This window comes from Parasteatoda tepidariorum, chromosome 3 (genome assembly GCF_043381705.1).
Source record: "Parasteatoda tepidariorum isolate YZ-2023 chromosome 3, CAS_Ptep_4.0, whole genome shotgun sequence".
NCBI classification, from domain to species: domain Eukaryota; kingdom Metazoa; phylum Arthropoda; class Arachnida; order Araneae; family Theridiidae; genus Parasteatoda; species Parasteatoda tepidariorum.
The window spans coordinates 79,142,586-79,162,236 of NC_092206.1; the positions used below are offsets into that span (position 1 = coordinate 79,142,586).

The following is a 19,651-nucleotide window of genomic DNA, read 5'->3' on the forward strand; positions in this document are numbered from 1 at the left end:
CAAAGTTGAATCGCAGTTTTATTTATACGCTGTTCGAAACCATAAAGTAGTTACTAAAAAGTAAAAGCAAGTATAGAAAATAATTGTAAAATTATTGGAGAAAAGGTAAAGTTATATTACGGAATTCAAAACTGCATGGTAAAAACTGGAATTTTCAACAGAAGGTTTTAATCGCTTGCATTTAGAGTGAAAAAGGGAGTAAACCATTTTCTCAACAAAATGGCTTAACCGTTAAATATACGGAGAGATTCCGAAAAAACAAGACAACGGCTATTTTTTTACAGGGTGTAAAAATGGATTTTTTAAATTTTTTTTTGCATTTGATAATTTTTGGATCAAATAACTTTGCAATTGTGTGGGAAAATTATTTGATTAGAGTTATTTGGTTACAGTTTCAGTGAATACATAGGAACATAGTGAAATAAACAAAAAGTGACACTAAACTTTAAAAACTGAAACTTCCAATCTCTCTCTTGACATTACTGGAACCATATTTTCTAAATAGCGACTGACACCGCCGTTTTTTGCCAAATCTGTCAAACAAGATAAGATTATTGAACAAAATACGTTTTTGTGTCTCATTTCGTAACTTAAACTATCGACTGCCCTAATAATTTAGTATATATGAGGTCATTCCATAATCATTAAGATTGCTTCTTCGTGCGTGAAAATTCAATCCTTAAATTGCAAGTTATCAAGATGTTCTCGCTTTTATCTTTCACGTAAGATAAAATAATTAGATAAATTTTATCTAAATAATTTATTAATAACTATACAGTATACGACCTATTAAAATTTTTAGATTATTATCTTGCTAACGCTGGCGAAAAAAAATTTTAGTAAAATTTATTCAAGATATCGACATTTATTGTATTACACACAGTTTAATACGTAACTATGTAGTTTTTTTTCCAATGGAATATTCGGATCATGCATGTCTGGGCAAAACGGTCATCCAAAAAATCTATGTATAAATAAAAAGTATTGCAACATCTTTCACAGTAAATATTCAATTCATCAAAAATCTTTCAAACAACACATCTTCGATAAAATATTGAAAAATCACAATATTTTTTTTTTAAATGTTTCTTCTTTTTCTTTAACTGTTTTAAGAACTTAAAAGCAATGTATGATATTAAATGCAAACATTATGCAAACTTATATATAGGTATATGATTTTCTACGTTCACTTATGGTCTTAAAATTTAAAAAGAAAAAAACACCACAGCAATTTTACTTTTCAATTGACTTACTTTTAATTCACTTACCTTTTCAATTTTACTTTACATTTTTTCTTCAATTTTGATTTCTTTTTAACGCTTATATGATAAAAATTTTTTCTTTCGAATTTATATGATATAAAAGTGTAAGTATAAGAAAACTGAAGAAATGGAATAAAGAATGAGTTTGATTTATGTTTTATTAAAATGTAAACTATAAATACGTATGAATATATTATAATATCCTGTCCATAAAAGACAATTCTTAAAAAGGTTTAAATGAATTTTTTGAGAAACAAAATTTGAACACTAAATCACTTGCAAAAAATAAGTGGAAAGTAAAGTTTCATAAGTGGGAAGTGAAACGTGGAAATGTATCTTTTAAATTAAAATTGAGCACTAATAAATTAAAATTAAGTTTACCAACGCTTGAAACGATAGTTTTAAATTTGATAAGATTAATCAATAAAAGACAAAAAACAAAATAAATAATAAATATATTAAGTATAAATATATTTTATTATTATTATTATTATTCGCAGATCAGAGCAAACCTTTACCGGAACAAATTTTTATTAAAATCATGAATCTTTGCATTTTTCAAAAAATTTGTGTACTTTTTCTATTTATAAAAAAAAATTCTATTTGCGTACATTTTTTCAAATACTTCAAGTAAATAAATCTAATTAAGTTTTCTTTAATTAATTAAAAAGTTACTAATTACTGACTACGTTAAAATACGATCAAAATATCACAATAAAATCACTGTCGGGAAATCAATGTGGTTATGTTGTTGTTCTTTGTGAAAATGAAATTTTTAAAGAATAAACTAATAAAAATCCATTACTGAATGCCTAAAGCAAAACTCGTTACGGCCCTTTTTCTATCCTCTTTCCCACCTTAATGACCCATTTGTTCGTTTTCTCCATGTGTGGTCAGGGGTTAAATGACCCCTTACTGCGACAGTCACCCCAAATTAGTCCCACAAATTATACCTCAAGGAGTTACAACCCAAGTGTTTTATTACCGCACTGCCTTTCGAAGATTTTTTCCCAAGAGTCTAACCAACATGCATACGTTGTTCAAAGCTACTGGAATTACAAATGAGTGCGTTTAATTAGTTGTGAAAATTGGAATATTTAGGGTGGATTTTAGCCAGAAGCTGTTTACTTAAAGAACGGTAACTGGTGATTCCGAAATTTGTTTTACCGAGATCTTGAATCTTCTCAGTTATTATGTTTACTCAGGAAGCTCTTTTTAATGATCAACGGATTTCCCGTTGAACGAGCAAATTTTTACGGACGTTCAACTAATCTTAATAACACACTTGCTAAGAAAATGTTGAACATAGTACATAAAATTAAACATTTGTTGCTTCTCTCCTAATTGTACAACATTTGTCGCCATTATTACCATTATTAGAAAACTGCAATTTGCCAGAGATTTTAAAGGAATATAAGCACTGAAAGATTAGCAAACATTTTAACTACTTGTGGTATAAACAAACAAAATGAAAGTTAAAAACTACCAGAAATATTACGAGAGAAATGTATTTAGCAACTTTTCTCTACAACAGTACTACAATAGTATTTAACAGTACTACAAACGTAAAATACAAAAGAAAAAGCAACTTTAGTTGCAAATTAAAAAATTTCATGGAAAATGCAAAAAAATCACCTTCCTGACAATATGGCGCTTTGTTTATAGAAAAATTTTATACTTTAATATAAGGGTAGGTGAGATGGACATAAAGGAGATATGACCAATTTGATCATCTCCGGTATTTGGTAATAAGCGCCGTGGTGGCTAAGGAGATAGAGCGTTCGCCTCCCAATAACGTGAACCGGGTTCAAATCCCAGCGATGGTTGGTCTTGCGAATTCCGCATCCAGCTTGCACCAATCACAGTGCTGACGTAAAATATCGTCAGTGGTAGACGGATCATGTGGTACATCGGAGTCCCCTAGACGTCAGATGAACCGTGGGAGGTTTAGCAAGTAACGCAAATGCCGGTTAGTTCCATCGAAAAGTCCTCCACGAAGGCAAAATTTCTCCTAATACTTGTTGCCGGAGTTCCCTTGTATTCTGGATTAGGTTCAAAATTACACTTGAACATTGGTAGTCAAAAGTCAAAATCAAAATTGGTTCACTTACAGTTATAAAATACGTTGTTTGTTAATAAATTTCAGCAGATGTAGTTTCGCAAAAGGAAATTTAACTAATTTGAGCATAGCGTTGCTTTTCGTGAAATCGAAAAATAAAATTTTTAATGTGTTTTTTTTAATTTATTTAAAGGTAAAGTAATATTTATCTCGAATTAAGTATTTTGCTGTGTTTTAATTCTTAGGGTTTTTATTTCCAGCTGGAACTTTAGGACACACGTATACAATTCAATCTTTGTTCCCGAGTAAAAATAAAATCTCAAAATGAAGCTGCAAATTCGGTGGCCTTTTCATATCCTACTTCAGGAAAGATAATTACATAAAATTGAAGAGTGATGACTGCGTTCTATTACTGTGTATAGATGTATCGGGGATCGTTATGTCCAAAACAAATTTGGAAAGTAGTGGCAAGAGTAACATTATGAACTGTATTTTAGTAAATTAGTTTTCACTACTACACTAATATTGTTCAATAAATAAATCTAGCAGCGAAATATTCGGCTCACTATTTTCAATTTCAAGGTGAAAGCTAATAGAATGATATTTGTGATATTGCGCCATTTATCACTGTTAGTATATCAAAACTAGTTTAAAAAAGCAAGTCAAATAAGTGTCTATTATTTTAACATAACCAGTAAAACCTTTTTAAAAAATTGAAAAAATTATCATTCCAGAAAAAAAAGAAGATAAAATTAAAATCATTAAAAAATCTAAACTAATCTCAAGAAGAAGAAAAAAACGAGACATTTCCAGCAACGAAGAAAATGAAAGAAATTTTGAAATTATCAGGTTCATCAGACTCATAACTTAATGAAAATCAACATGTTAACTGTAGAGAAGAATACAATAACCGCAACTAAAACATATGACTGGATCAGATTCGTAAGGTGCATGCAGTGGCTCCTTTGCTGAAAATGTAGTAAAATTACTTCGAAAATTACGGAATAAATATCTACATTAGATTTTATTTATTAGATTTGTTTTGCTTATTTTCTATGATAAAATTCATTCTTCACAACTCATCGTAAGTTATTAATGGTTGACTTACGTGTTATTTACCACAAATGTATTATTTACCACATTTTTGCTTAACATTTCCTTTACCAATGGCCAACTATCTTCGATAGTGAAAAGAGCTGGACAATTGAAAGTATTTTTTGCGAACAATTTTTTTTCCAGTTTGTATTCGCAGAATTTCATTATTTTTCTTAAAAAAAATATGTTTTGTACATTTATGAGAATTAAAATTAAGCATAAATACTTTTGTATCGCTATTCTTTATACTTTTATTTGAATTTGAGAAACGCTATCGCCATCTATCTTATATTTACCCTATATTTTATATATATCTACGTTATGAAAATACTAGAACAAAAATTAACTATCAAACGTAAAATATGCAGCTATTCGTTTAAAAACTTGAAGAACGCTTGATAAATATGCTATGTAAGGATTTCAGAAAAAAAAAATTGTTTGACTACTTTTTACTGCTTTTTCGGCGTTCAATTAACCTTAAATCTATGGACCTTACTTCAAAAATATATCAAATAGTATGGTCGCATGCTCTGTCCGTTAATTTTTAACTATAGATTTTGATAAAACAAATGAAAAATTAAATTTTATAATTTGATTCAAATTTAATTTTAGAAAAATCTCACAATAAGTTATTTGAGAAGCCTGTTTTCAGAACTTCTAAGTAAATATTCCAAAACTTCGATAATTTTGCGTCGAAGCAAAGCTTTTGTAATTTCAATAATGTGAATGCAAGCATTTCTTTGTTTAGAAAAGTAAACTTTTCTTGACCAAATAAATTGTATTTCACAAATAGCAATGTTAATAACTACTACTTCAGTATACTTTAAAAAATTCTTCTTTGTGTGGCGCTAAAAACGTGAAAGCAAACAGGTTTACAAAAAGGTTTATTGTTTATGTTATTAATCCTTCACAGAAAAAGAAAGAAAAAAAATTTTTTTTTTAATTTTAAACAGTGCAAATAAACCTCTCAACCACTGGATCCTTACGTTTATCGAGTTGCTTCGAGACGGAAAATAATTTGGGGGGGGGCTAACGTAGTTTCAAATAATTCTTTTTAGATAACATGAAAGGCATTACCTTTTAACACTCCTGTAGTAATTGGTATTTAATGAGCTTTGGTGTGCAGTCGTTAAAATCAATCCATCATTGAATATTAATTGCGTGAAAATAAATGTTAGATCTTTAATACTATACAAAGCGTCACCACGCTTTTATTCAATTTAATATGATGTAATTATGTTTAAGAATGATTAATTTGCACGATAATATAATTGATATTAGCACCGTATTACCATTAAGTTTTCATTGTTACGCGTTAAACCATATTGTTTATGGTTCAACACTCAGCGAAATTTCTAACACTATAATGAAATTTATCAGATATCTGCTTATGCAAAACGTTTTCATTAAAACAATTTATCTAATTATCTCAATAGCTTCCATGTTCAAATAAATTTATGATCAATCTAGACACATAATAGTTTCGTTTATAGCCTGAAAGAAAAGACTTTTTAACTGGTCTACATCGTTTTTATTTTATTTTATTTTATTTTATTTTATTTTATTTTATTTTATTTTATTTTATTTTATTTTATTTTTATCGTGTTTATTTATTTTATCCTTAATATCATTGCAAGTTTGAGAAATTATTTTGCGTTGTCTTAAAAAATTATCATTACACAATTATCTTCAAAATAAAGATCTTACTTGCTTTACTCACATGCTGTTGCCATCTAGGCCGATCTGATGTGGACGGCTCAACGAATATGCACGTCTCTCTAGAATACATTCAGATATCTCTGACGTATAATGCTGATATCTTCAAACCCAATGTGAGATTGTTCAGAGCCGTCGTCTGTCTTCTCTATATTTTTGTGGGAGAAAACACCCCTTTTCTCTACCACTTCCGTTTCCCTATTTACTTATCCTGACACTTTCCTTTTTATTTATTTATTTATTTTTGCCTTGATATTATTTTAAATTTAGGAAATTATTTTTAATAGCTCCTTTCTTTTTTCTTTTTTTTAATTAAAGATCATATTTTCTGGACCCACATGCTGTTGCGATTTAATCCGACCTGATGTGAACGGCTCAACGAATATGCACGTCTCTCTGGATTACATTCAGACATCTCTGACATATCATGCTGATATCTTCAAGCCCAATGTAAGATTGCTCAGTGTCGTCATCAATATTCTCTATATTTTTGTGGGAGAAAACAAGCGGTTTCTCTACCACTTCCATTTCCGTATTTACTTTTCCTGACACATCACTTTTTAATTTATTTATTTATTTTTGCCTTAATATTATTTTAAATTTAAGAGAAATTCATTTTTAACATTTCCTTTTTTTAAAAAATAAAGATCATATTTTCTGGGCCCGCATGCTGTTCTAATCGCCCGACCTGGTATGGACGACTTATCGAGTCTGCAAGTCTTTCTAGAATACATTCAGACATCTCTGACTTATAATGCTGATATCTTCAAGCCCTATGTAAGATTTCTCAGAGTCGCCAGCGGACTCCTGCATATTTTTTGCATGAGAAAACGAGGATGAACTGGTACATGAATATCTTAAAACACTACATTAATAGAGGGATATTTATTGTCCCAAGACGTTTTAATTAACCGGGTAAACAACATGAGAAATCATTGGGAGACCTACATTGCCGTCAAAGATGGTCATGCATAATCTATACAATATTAACACTCCACAAGTGATACATTTCTGCATCACTTATAAACTACTTTACTCTGAGCCCTATTAACAGTTAATGATTAACTCATGATTTGGGTTTATTATCAACGTTCTTGCATAGTTTTATGCACATTCATAAAAAAATTCGCAATTCATTGAGATATTCACAAAAATGTGTAATCAGGTGTTCACCAAAGCATTAAAAATGTATATGTTGAAAAGAATAAAAATGACCTATATTTATGTAGAATTTAAAAAGCTAAATTCTGAACTTAGATATTGTCAGTGCCCAATGACTGATTTATAAGGCCAAAGAGACCTTGGCCTAGAGCCCCACATTTCTGGGGGCTCCCTTATTATTATAAATATTTTTTTATACTTTTTCCTTAATAATTTTTTATTAGAGTAATGAATTAACTGAAATTCTAATAAATATAAGTTCAAATTTAAAATATCGTAATTTACTCATGTTATAAATAATTTAAAGGCACTTCAAAAATAAACAACAAGTAAATTTTTTAAAGTAAAGCCTAGGGCCCCAGCATTTCTAGATCTATTCTTGCCTGGACTAAATTTTAGAATGAGTCAATTACAATTTTCAGATTATTGTTAATTTTGAACTATTTCAATGGTAATTGTGGCATTCGGCATCCATTCCACACCAACCATTTCCCATTGAATGAGTTCTTCTTTGAGAATCACAGAAGAACACGGTTAAGTCATTCGGAAGAACGAATATCTAACCTACATTTAATGGTAGGCCGTAGACTAATATGCGTGTGGGCCCAAATCGAGTGTAATTATAGGGGGCTTCTATTAGGGGGGCGAAGACTGACACTTCCTGCAATTGAGCAACGGTGAGGAAAAGTAATGAAATTAAGGGGGAGGGGATGCAATGAATTGTGCTGCACAGGTGAATTGTTAAATTGCCGGTTAATGATTAGATGCGGCTTTGATTTAGGTGTGAAGTACTTCAGGTTGGAGATTGCGCCATGAAATGCCCTCCAGCAAACTAATCGCTTACATTAATATAACTAGAATGATATTAAGTGCAAAATAAAAAGGGTGAAAAAATCTGTTCATTTGTTATTAATACATTAATTTTAGACGTGCCATCGAAAGTTATGGAGTCTAGTTATGATGTTTGGCATTTACATCTGAATCAACAAAATTTGAATTTTCGATACTAATGTTGAATCTGCCCTACTAAATGGATCTGAGACATGACACTGGAATAAAAATAATATGAAAAAACTTTTATTATTACGACATGAAAAAAACTTATTAACAACTGTTTAAGAAGAATCCTGCGTATCAAGTGGTTCCATGAAGTCCTTACAAAATCAAAACAATTGATCTGGAAATTAAAAAACTTAAATCGAAATAGATGGGTCATGTTCTACGTAAACCTGAAACATTTAAAGTAAAAGAAGTTTTTGATTGGGATCCTTAGGACAATAAAAGAAAAGGAAGACCTAAAAATACTTGGCGCAGGACGACTGTAAGCGAATTGAAAACAATAGGAAAAACATAAGAATATATGGACACAAAAAGAATGAGGTGGGATATTTTTTCCAATTTGAAGTGAGGAGGAATATGTGTATGTGTTTATTTGCATCTATTAAAATTTTGGAAAGGAAGATAATACGAAACAAAAAAATTTATTAAATAAAATTCATTTCCAATTAATAGTACTGCTTGTATTTATTTTTAGAATTCTACAAATATTATCAATGGATGAACATATAAAAAGTAATCTAGTTTAAAACGAGGGAAAAAATGACAATAATATTAATAGTAATAATACAGATCAGTAGTGAAAATAAATGAAAACATACAATACTTCATTGTTTTACAAAATGTTTAAAGTTGTAAAAATCCAATTGTCATTGATTTTGAAATTTGGAATGTAGCAAATATGATAGGATAACAGAACTTTAAATGAAGAAAACGTAAATATCACAAATGATTTATTCATGGAAAACTTGCAGATCAAATCAAAATTTCAGATCAAATTACTATATTATCATTTTATGTGAATATTTCGTAAAATCCATTTTATCGTAAAATCTAATTTTAACTTAAAATATTGTACCTTAATTTTTGCAGTAATATTTATTTAATTAGAGTGATTTAATGATTTTCCAGTAATTATCACCGTAATAATTATGAAATAGTAGATATTTGCTCCGTAACATGTTCCGGTAAAAATGGATTCTACTATAAAAAGTACCGGCACCATGAGTGCCAGTACTTTTTACCATGATTTGATCTAGAATTGTTTACAGTGTGGATGCGTTTCTGTGTGTGCACTTCCCTTCAACCTTCATGCCTCGTTTTACAGGACTTAATTAAATAAAAAATACTTAATAAGTAAAAAATACTTAAATTGTTGGGTGTGATGTAATTGTAAAAACTCATTCAATCATTCTTTTATATATAATTTCAACAATAAAATAATTTACGCAAAGTGTCAAACCAAACTTACGTTCCTTACGGCGATATAGTTAGCATGTTTGGTGGTATAAAGCAGGTAACATTTTAAACAAATTTCTCATTTTTATTTATTTTTTTATTTTATAACCGATGTAGAACAGCCGTCCAAATTCGGAGTTTGCAGCTATCAATGTTCCGTAGCATTGTAATTTTGGACAAAGGCTAGAAGAAAAGGAATCTCTTAGATCAAGCAGTGGGATAAACCGGCCTTCCTGCCAAAAAGTATAATGAGCATTACGAGGTCCAAACTTTGGATCGTTCTCCTCACCAAATTATGGGAACCATATTTCCGAAATTGCGACTACCCCTTATATTTTGGGGATCAGAAATTTGGTTCCGTCAAAAGAAAGTATGTTTATTAAGAGAAAGTGCTTTTTCTTTTGCCTGATTTCGTAACTTAAAATATCGTCTGCACAAATTAATTAGCATATTTGAGGTTGCCTCCTCAAACTATTAAGATTGGGTCCAAGAACGTCAAGATTCAATCATTAGATCAAAAGTTATTCTGAGTGGTCTGTTTCTTTTGGCATACTGTACATCTGTCCTGTAATAGTACTAAATCGTGTTTATTTATATACTGTGGACTATCAATTATCATTTTGTTTAACGCACAATTTGTAAATAACTCATGAAAGCAATTGACTGAGGAAGCTTGATAAAGGTTTTGATGTTATTTTTTAATCTCTGCTCTCCTAAAACTGCTAGCAATATGTTGAACTCTTAGAAGCTGGCTTTGTCTTCACCCCCTTTGTCTTCACCTTAGAAAAGTTTCATCGAATCAAAAGTTAGAAAAAAATCCATCAAGTTACGAGAGAGTAAATGTTTTTAGCAGAAACATTAGAAATATTGGAGATGCCCTTTTTGAAAGTCTTTTCAACGGCAAATGAGACAATAATTTCCTCCTAGGGATGGTGTGCCTTCAGAATACAAATAATGAAGATCCAACTCAAAATCCAAATATAACAACAATCAACCCCCAAAGCTAGTATGAATGCTTAGTTTGAAATTGAATTGATTGAAAGCCGTATAATACACCAAAATGTCAATACTTTTCGCTTGTTGGGTAATAAAAATGTATATGTCTAAGAATTACTACTCCTTAAATAAACTTCAAAGGCAGAAGACTCCTTTCGTTCTACTTATAACAACAAAAAAATCAAACCCTTCACTGACTCGTCTCCCATCTGTGAGCAAGCCCAGGGGTGCAGAACGATCAGCACTCGACGGAAGTAACGAGTTATGTCGGGATAATGCACATTAGTTATTGAAAGAGAGGGGGCCCCTTGAATCTGGGATTCGTGATTAAAGAGTACAAAGAGGTCACTGGCTCTAAGCCCCTCCTCGATTAAATCGGTAAGAACGCGTGGCGTGCGCATGACTTAAAGGAAAATTAAGAGGGCTTTTGCAAGAATCGGTGGAGAGATCGTATCTCGTACTGAAGATGGTTGTGGGTGGAGATGAGTTGTTGCAATGCTGCACGCGTCACTGATTTGTTCGTTAATGAACCTGTTTTAAGTTTGTCTTTTCATTTTCATTTTTTATTTTTTACCGTATATTAAGAAATGTACTACTGTAGCATGACAGAGATGGTGTAGAAATCTTTAAGCACATATGACTTTGCTTTTCACGAAACATCTATTAAAAAATTTCTGTGGCGCACATGCGCATTGTTGGACATCTTTTGCGCGTTCGCATCATAATTAATATTTTGACAAGTTGAACCATGTTATCGTGCGGAATAAGCCATCGCATCAAATTTGAATGATTTTACGTTTTATTTAACAATATAATGGTTGAACATTGAAACGAATTCCCCGTATATGCTCATACAAAACAAATTACCTCAAAAAACAACTCAAAAACAATTTTACTTCTTTTAAAACGTTTCATAGTCTCCATTCTCTCAATGTTGTTTTTGTAATATTATGTCAGAATTAAAATGAAGTAGTGCATGAAGTGTTTTTGCGATGTGGGTGATTTCTTATTTTAAAAATTCTAAAATTTTGTTATTGAGTCTCAGAATTTGGACTGGATAGAAGTTTTCAGTTAAACAATGTACATCACAGACTACGGTTCGAATTCCAGAGTAGGTGAGGGTTGTGTGGGGACTGTGTTTGAAATATTATTTTATCTTTTGAGAGTAATATTGTCAAAACTGTAAGATGGTGATGCAATTGAAAGATATTTTTTTTAAATCTAAAATTAATCTTCATCAATATTTTGATTTATTATTTTTAAATTTCTTTCAAGAAAGTTATAAAGCTGGATTACGTAACATGCTAAACACCAAAAGACGCAGTTATAAAACTTGCAAAACACATAATGAAATTAATAAATTTTCCTTATTTTGAATCAATAGTTCTTACTGCCATACTAAAAAAAGGTGTATTCAAATCATTACAAAAAAGTCGTGTTGATGTAAATAAAATTATTTAAGCAAATCAGAATTTAATTGAGGCTCACGTTTCTGAGGTGAGGATGTATTTGAATAATTACAGTTATGGATAATAAAAAAAGGAGTACAAACGATATCGCTATTTCACATTAAAAACCTTTCCTAGCAAATTCTTTTTCATCTCTCTAAGTAATTTAAAATTTAAATTATAGAAAAGTGGGTTCAGGTAAAAATTGACTAAGTCCTGAAGTTTCAAATACTGGAAAGAAATTTTCAAAATATCAAAATGGAGACAAAGATATGAGAGAATAGTTTGGGATTACGCAATAGGGAAGTTCTCTTAAAATAATTTGTTTGCATTTTGATATTTTCAATTTTTTTCAACAATTGAAACTTTACAACTTGTTCTAGATTTATGCTTGTTTTACTCTTGTCTGAAATCACTTTTTCTATACCTTAAATTTTAAATTAGTTGCGGTGAAGAAACAGAATTTGTGATGAAAAGTTTCTCCTACGGCATAGTGTCCTAATAAGGCTTTTTTTTTTTCTTTGAAGGCTCCTTCGTCATGTGAAATAATGCTTTTTGGCTTTTTTCATAACTGCTGTGAGTTGGCAGTAGTTACTAATGACTGTTAGGTGAAGTTTAGCCTATCTAAAGCAAGCGTTGTCTATGCCCATTCTGAAAATGGCGCAAAATGTCAATATGGAGAAAAGTCAGAGTTTTGTTAAAATGAAAAGCGTTTGTGATCTAATATTTTAATATTTAAAGACTTACTCCAATGCTGCATTATCTGTGCTCAAAGAAATTTGCAAAATATGAGAATAAGACAGTAATTTTGGTCATTTTCCTCTAGGTGGAAAAAGGACACTAAAAATTGGAGATTTTTAAAAAAGTTTCATAACTCTTAAAATATTTAAGTTTTTTTTCCTTTTTAAAGACCATATAATTCTTTACGGCAAGATGATATATGTAGTTTAGAATCGTCGCTTTGCATCGATTGCAAGGTACTTAAACTGTAGCTTTTTCAATGTCCTTGAAGACAGGTCCTCGAAAAACCATGTTAAGAATTTCATATTTTCCTTTGCTGCAGCAATAAATATAAAGCAATAGATATAAATATCCTTTATATTAGTCCCTGGTTGCAGCTTCTGTTAAGACACCTCTACCATCACCTGCTCTACCCACAGCATCTTGGAGTTTAGGTCAAATTTTTGATTTTCCTTTTATTGAAGTTTTTTTGTTCTTAGCAAACTTGTGATGATATAGTATTATTTGGCATATCAATCTTTTGGCTATTACTCAATCTTTCATAAAAGGTGGAAAATAAGGGAGTCGCTTTATTAAATTAAGAGGAATAGAACTTGACAATTAGTAGAACCTTATGAAATTTTCCTCTGAACTTTAATGCAATACAAATCTATGATTTACACTTGTGAATCCTTAATTTAAAACTATACATTTGTCAGTATTATATGAACTGAAATTTAAATTTATTACAATTGAAACTGATGAAAACTGATTTGATTTTTTTTACCTCATAACGCAAATTGCGCAAAAAAAAAAATCATCAAAAATTTTAAACAGGCAAATGTATACCTACTATTTAACTACCTTTCTTAAAAACGTACGATTGCAAAACTGTATTCTGTCGAAAAAAATAAAAGATAATCTAAATTACGGCATACTTTATCTATCAAGTTCTTATTAGAGGAATGTCTTGTATTTTACATTTAACGAAAAGTACTGCCGAAGTAAGTAAATATCCAACACCTGTCTATTTGACAAAATTAAAGAGGATTAAAATCTTATTTAGAATTTTCTCTCCACGTCTCAATCTCTTTTAAAGTTGAGTTCGTTCGCGGGGAGAAAGGTCTCTTAACAAGCTCTGGTCTAGAAATTTCCGATTTTCGGAAACCACATTCAAGTGAAATCATATAGCGTGGTCAGAAAAAATATTTCAATTGAAACTGTTAATTAAATTTCATTTTATGGGGAGATTAAGTGCAAATATACATATCCCCACTGCAGAGGAGCAAAATTGCGATAGCATATCCTCAGGGATGTTTCCCAGATCGTCGTCAATAGCCTTTTGTGCAGCTCTAATACAATGTAAATAAAATACCTACCAGAAAATATACGTTTCTTTCAAAGAAAATTTGATTTCTGTAATGTGTTATATACTGCTATTAATAAAAATACTTCTTAATTATTCCATTTTAAATTAAATTTAATTAAAGAATTCAATTTTACTAATAATGAAATTCCGTTCAATGTCTTAAAATATGTATTAAATGTGGCAAACATAGTATTTCTTTTAACGTAAAGTCTTTACATCTTTTTTTTCCACTTATAAACCGCAATATGCACCTATGAAATCAGCCATCAATGTTTAAAATGCAATAAATGGTTACTCTTTTATGCTCTGTAGGTAAGAGACAAAAGTTATCTGTTGATCATCAGATAGTGATCATCATTTTGAAATGGTCACGCTATGGAGAGCATTTAATCAAGTACAAGGCCGGCTTGGTTCAAGGCTTCCTCTTAGTTGTGAAATTTTGTATTGAATTTTATGTCGGATATTTACGTGAATATACTGTGATTCCTTTTAAATATTAGTTTAAAAAAATCCTTATTCAATCGGTTTTATTGAGTTTTAGCTTGGATGACAGATATTTTACGCTGGTTTCAGTTTTTAAATTCAATGATATTCCCTAATATTGATCAATATTCCCTAATATTAAGCATTATATTGGTGAACTACTTGTTTTGGACAAAGCTCAAAATATTTGGTTAAGAATATGCGCTTAACTTCATATAAGAGCTTGAGAAAATGGATATATATCTCAAAATACACGTTTTCTTTCTGATCAAAATACAAAATTCTTCATAGTGTGAGCTATTAAAAATATTACATCATAATCAAAATAATTTTAACTTGAAAATTTTGGTTAATAAAAAGCAACATTAAATATTTTAGATTTTTAAATAGCTTTATAATTATCGCAGTTTTTGAAACAAAACAGAGTGATTAAGGGAGGAATTGACTTTTTACAAATCGCACTACACTGTAAAAATTCGTATCTAATTACGGTAAAAAGTATACCCTCAGGATGCCAGTAATTTTTACCCTAAAATCCATTTTACCAGAACATGTTACGTAACAAACAATCAGATGTGCAGTAATTTTTACTGTAATGATTACCGTAAAATCACCTAATTAAATCAATATTTCTCTAAAAATTACGGTACATAATTTTGTGGTAAAATTTATTTTACGGCTGATGCTCCCAAAATGCCGGAATTTAGTAACGTAATTTGATCCGGAATTTTCTACAGAAAGAAGAAACTAGTGAATATTTGTATGATTTTTCTTCATGCAAAAATATGTTATTTTGAAAGGAAAAAAAAAACTCTCAGATGCGGCACCCTTTTTGAGTATTTTAGCCACCTACTGCGTCACCCTCTGTGAAGTAGACAGTAAACCAATGAAAACACGGATAATGACTTTGGTCTGATGACCTCTAACAGAAACAACTGAGATTCATGACTGATGTATGTATGTTAGAAGAGAAATGACTTCGCTTAAAAATAATTCGATTAATCAAAGAAAAATATGTGTCTTTTGTAGAGCTCTTATTTAAACATTACAAGATTTCAAATTTATGAAAGCATCCTATTTATTCTACATTTTGCATAATATTAATAATGAACTGCAATTAAGACGCTCATTTGCTTTCGGTATTTTCTTTGAAATTAAAAAATATATAAGTATTTTTATCTATACTGCTTTACTATTGTATGTAAAGTTATTATTTTAACAGTTCCTGTTTGGATATAATAAAAAATAATTTTTCTATTCTATAATGATGAAAATAAATAATATTTAAAATAAATCGAAGAAATACGCTATATAATAATGACATTTCTAATAAATAAATTTAAAAAAAAACATAATTCTCGTAAACTTCGGTATTTAAACCATGCATTTGGCAATCACACATTTTCAGTTCAAATGGTAACGATTGAACGGAAATTTTGGTTCTTAAGATCTAAGTTCTTATTACCACACATTTAGCAAAAAAATACAAAACTGAAAAGTAAGTTTAACCCAAAAAATGGTTTTTATGCGATGCTTTAAGGTATAGTAATAAAATTACCAAATTTTACCACATTTTCCAAATTTTATCTCAGATTATGCAATCATAGTTTATTTTTAGTTTTACCAAAATCAATAGGAAAGCTTGCGGTTAAAGTGATGTAGATTTTTTTTGTTTCCTATACATCCAGAAACATGGTAAATTTTATGATATTCTGTTAGTTTTGATCTAACTTTTTTCTCAATGTTGAAACTAAACCTTGCAGTAGTTTTTGTTCTAACTGATATAAAAATAAGAACTTATGATGCTCATGAACAAAAAAACTCATAAAAAATGAAAAGAACTTATAATGCATTTATGAATAATAAAAATGTATGTAAGCAAATCAAATTTGTAAAAAAAAAGAGTAAATGAATCGGTTATTGGTATCAAAACATACCTGGTCTGGTAATAAACAATGCTACAAAATGTAATTAAAAATAAAATTTAGTAAATTTCTAATACTTTTCTTTAAAATTTGCTAATACTGTTGTTAGTAAATTGATTATATTTTAAAAATGTTACAAAAACGGTAATTTAATGATGCTTAGGAGAAGACTGTTTTGAAACTTACATCTTAAAATAAAAATAAAAAAGGTATTTTGAAAGTATAATTCAATGATCATCCTCATTATTCTTTACTGAAACACATATTAGAGTTTCATTCACATTGAACTTTTATTCTTTATTGAACTTTAATTTTTCATTGATTTTTAATTAAAACGTATATTGGTTTAAACTTAACAAACAATTTTTATTACCTTTTTATGCTATTCCTTAAATTGAATATTAAAACTGTAAATTTAACTTCATTTACTGTAACGATTAAAAGTTTTGTATGCAGGAAAGTGCTTAAAAATTAATTCTTCTAATTTATAACTGTGTTTGATTGGTTTATCGGAACGCCTAACATACTTTTATTCGCATCCAATTTCATAAAAAAGTTAATAAGAACAAAACGTACTTGTGTAAACTAGTTATTATTTTATCTCACTGTAGACGAAAAAGCGCTTCTTAGAATATATGCATTTTTCTTTAAATGTATCAATATTTAATTCAGTTTATGGCAAAACATTAAATACTATTAAAGCTACGTTATAATTTAATTCTCAGAAAGGGATATAAATCATGAATGTAGTTCTTGCCAAAGAAGTACAATTTTAAAATTTCTTTTTAACAATAATTAAATAAACTTAAAAACACTGATTTGTATTTCCACGGGATCCTTTTCCAAGATGAAGAAAAAAATGAAGTTCATGGGGGTATTAAAGAAAAAGAAAAAATAATAAAAATCACAAGTTAACGTTTCGTCTTATTGGTCCGTAAATTCTCACCCATTGGCCGACTGAACAAAATAAAGAAAGAAGTTCTCAGGGCGGGACAAAAGGTAAGGTGAGGGTGGGGGAGAAGAGATGAGCTAAAAGTTACGGATTTCCCTTTTCAACCAGGTATAAGTCCACAGGTAGCCAGAGCATCAAGGTCATAACGATACACCTATCGCTTCTGATTTGAGTCGGTTTGGAATTTCTTCCCATCTTTTGTGAGATGCGCCGTTATTTCTAAGCCATCCCTTCGTGTTTCGCCGACACCACGTGCTATTTCTGGTCTTTGAAACATTCTCATCTTGATCGCCTATATGTGTTCCAGTTTTATGACGGTTTTTTCGTTTCATGTGATGCCTGCTCAACATTTTTGAAGAACAGACATTATTTATATAAAATATTCGAAACATTTATTTTTCTATCGTGAGGTTTATCAATAATATCTGTTCAAAGATTGATCTAGTTTGAACTGAAATAACTTTTTTCGAAAATATATTATGAGGACATTTTGAGTCACCTTCAATATAAAAAAAAATTGCATTCAAGTATCATTGCTCAGAAAAAAAATGAGCTCCTTTCTGAGTTTCCTAAACAAACCAGACTTATACTCGTTGGACAATTACGGGCCACTAGATAACTCATCGATGAAACCATTTAGAGATTTGGACAATTTCAGTTTCTTCGAGGAACCATGCATCAATACCTTCAAAGATCTCCCGACAATTGAGAGTTCTTCTGGAGATGAAATTACTCTTACAGACTTATCTTGTAACAATTACAACAAAAGTGACAAGATTATTGATTCTGATTCTAGATTAGAATCTCCTCCAACATACATGGAAGATTCAGATTCTTCCACATCCTACAGAACAAACAATAGTGTAGAGAGTGTTGAGAAAAAGGTCAAGTCCACCCCTCCAAAGAGATCCAGGTCAAAGAAAACGGGAGACAATAAGAAAGAACGACCTAAAAATGTTCCGAGATCTGCCCCACCACCGGTTGTTCTAAAGAAAAGGAGAATAGCTGCGAATGCGAGGGAAAGACGGAGGATGCAGAGTTTGAATCTTGCCTTTGACCGGTTGCGAGATGTCGTTCCGTCCATTGGGGAAGATAGGAAGTTATCCAAATATGAAACTTTGCAAATGGCCCAAACTTATATCACAGCTTTGTGTGAATTGCTACAAAGAAACTAGATACACAAAGAATGTGTATGAAAATGTCTGTGATATTTCATAATGATCTGAATGAACTAAGTGAGAGAAAAATTATTATTCTATAAATAGACTTGTGAAATTCTGAGACTGAGAACTTTGAAGGTGAGCTAAATCCTTAGAACTTGAATTATTTAAGCGTTTCATCAATGTGTTTAATATCTCCTTTTTTTAAAAGTTTTTCTTTACACTGCACTGGCGTTTTAAAATATATATTTTTTCTTACCTTGTGCATATTTCATAATGATATAAATTAACTAAGTTAGTGAAGAATCAGAAATTTATATAAAGAATGTAAAAATTCTAAGAATGAGAACTTTTAATGCGAGCTTAATTATTTAAGCGTCGTCTAATTAATTAAGCCTTTGAACTTAAATTATTTAAGCGTTGTATCATTGTGTTTAATATTTCCATTTTTTAAGAAGTTTTTCTTCACAATAGATTAAAATATATTTTTTTTTTTTACATTGTGTGCTAAATTGTTACAAAATTTTCTGTAGATTCTTCAGTTTTAAATGCCAATTGAGGCAAATCTTTAAATACATGAATAAATATAACAATATTATTTGTAGTTTATTCTGCTGTTTTCATGAAAATTATGAGAACAGCATAATTTCCTAACTTTTATGAAATTTATTACAATGAAAATAAATACATAAAACTAAAAATTTTACTGAGATATTTCAGATAATTTTTTTCAGAAAAAGAATATGGATTGTTTGAATTATAATGATAAATTTTTGAATAATTAATTATAACGAGGCATTCATACTATTTATTAAGATATAACAATATTTTAGTTTTTTCTAAATTTCTAAATAGTTCTGGTTAAAAATTATATAATTATTGCTGTTATTAAATGATATATTTAATTCCGATATTTTCCAGTAAATTAAACGCAATTTCGTGTGCAACATATTTAGAAACCAAATGGTGCGATTTAATGTTGTTAATGAATAATGTGATTAATTGTTAAT

The 19,651-nt window shown here is 29.8% G+C and overlaps 1 protein-coding gene across 1 annotated transcript; it reads left to right on the plus strand.

The window, feature by feature from the left end:
- The first annotated feature begins 17,302 nt into the window (after window positions 1–17,302).
- LOC107456466 (protein atonal) lies at window positions 17,303–18,835 on the plus strand. Its single transcript, XM_016074338.3, has one exon. It carries the CDS (start codon window positions 18,030–18,032, stop codon window positions 18,654–18,656), a length of 627 nt encoding a protein of 208 aa, XP_015929824.1. The 5' UTR covers window positions 17,303–18,029; the 3' UTR covers window positions 18,657–18,835.
- Window positions 18,836–19,651: the final 816 nt, after the last annotated feature.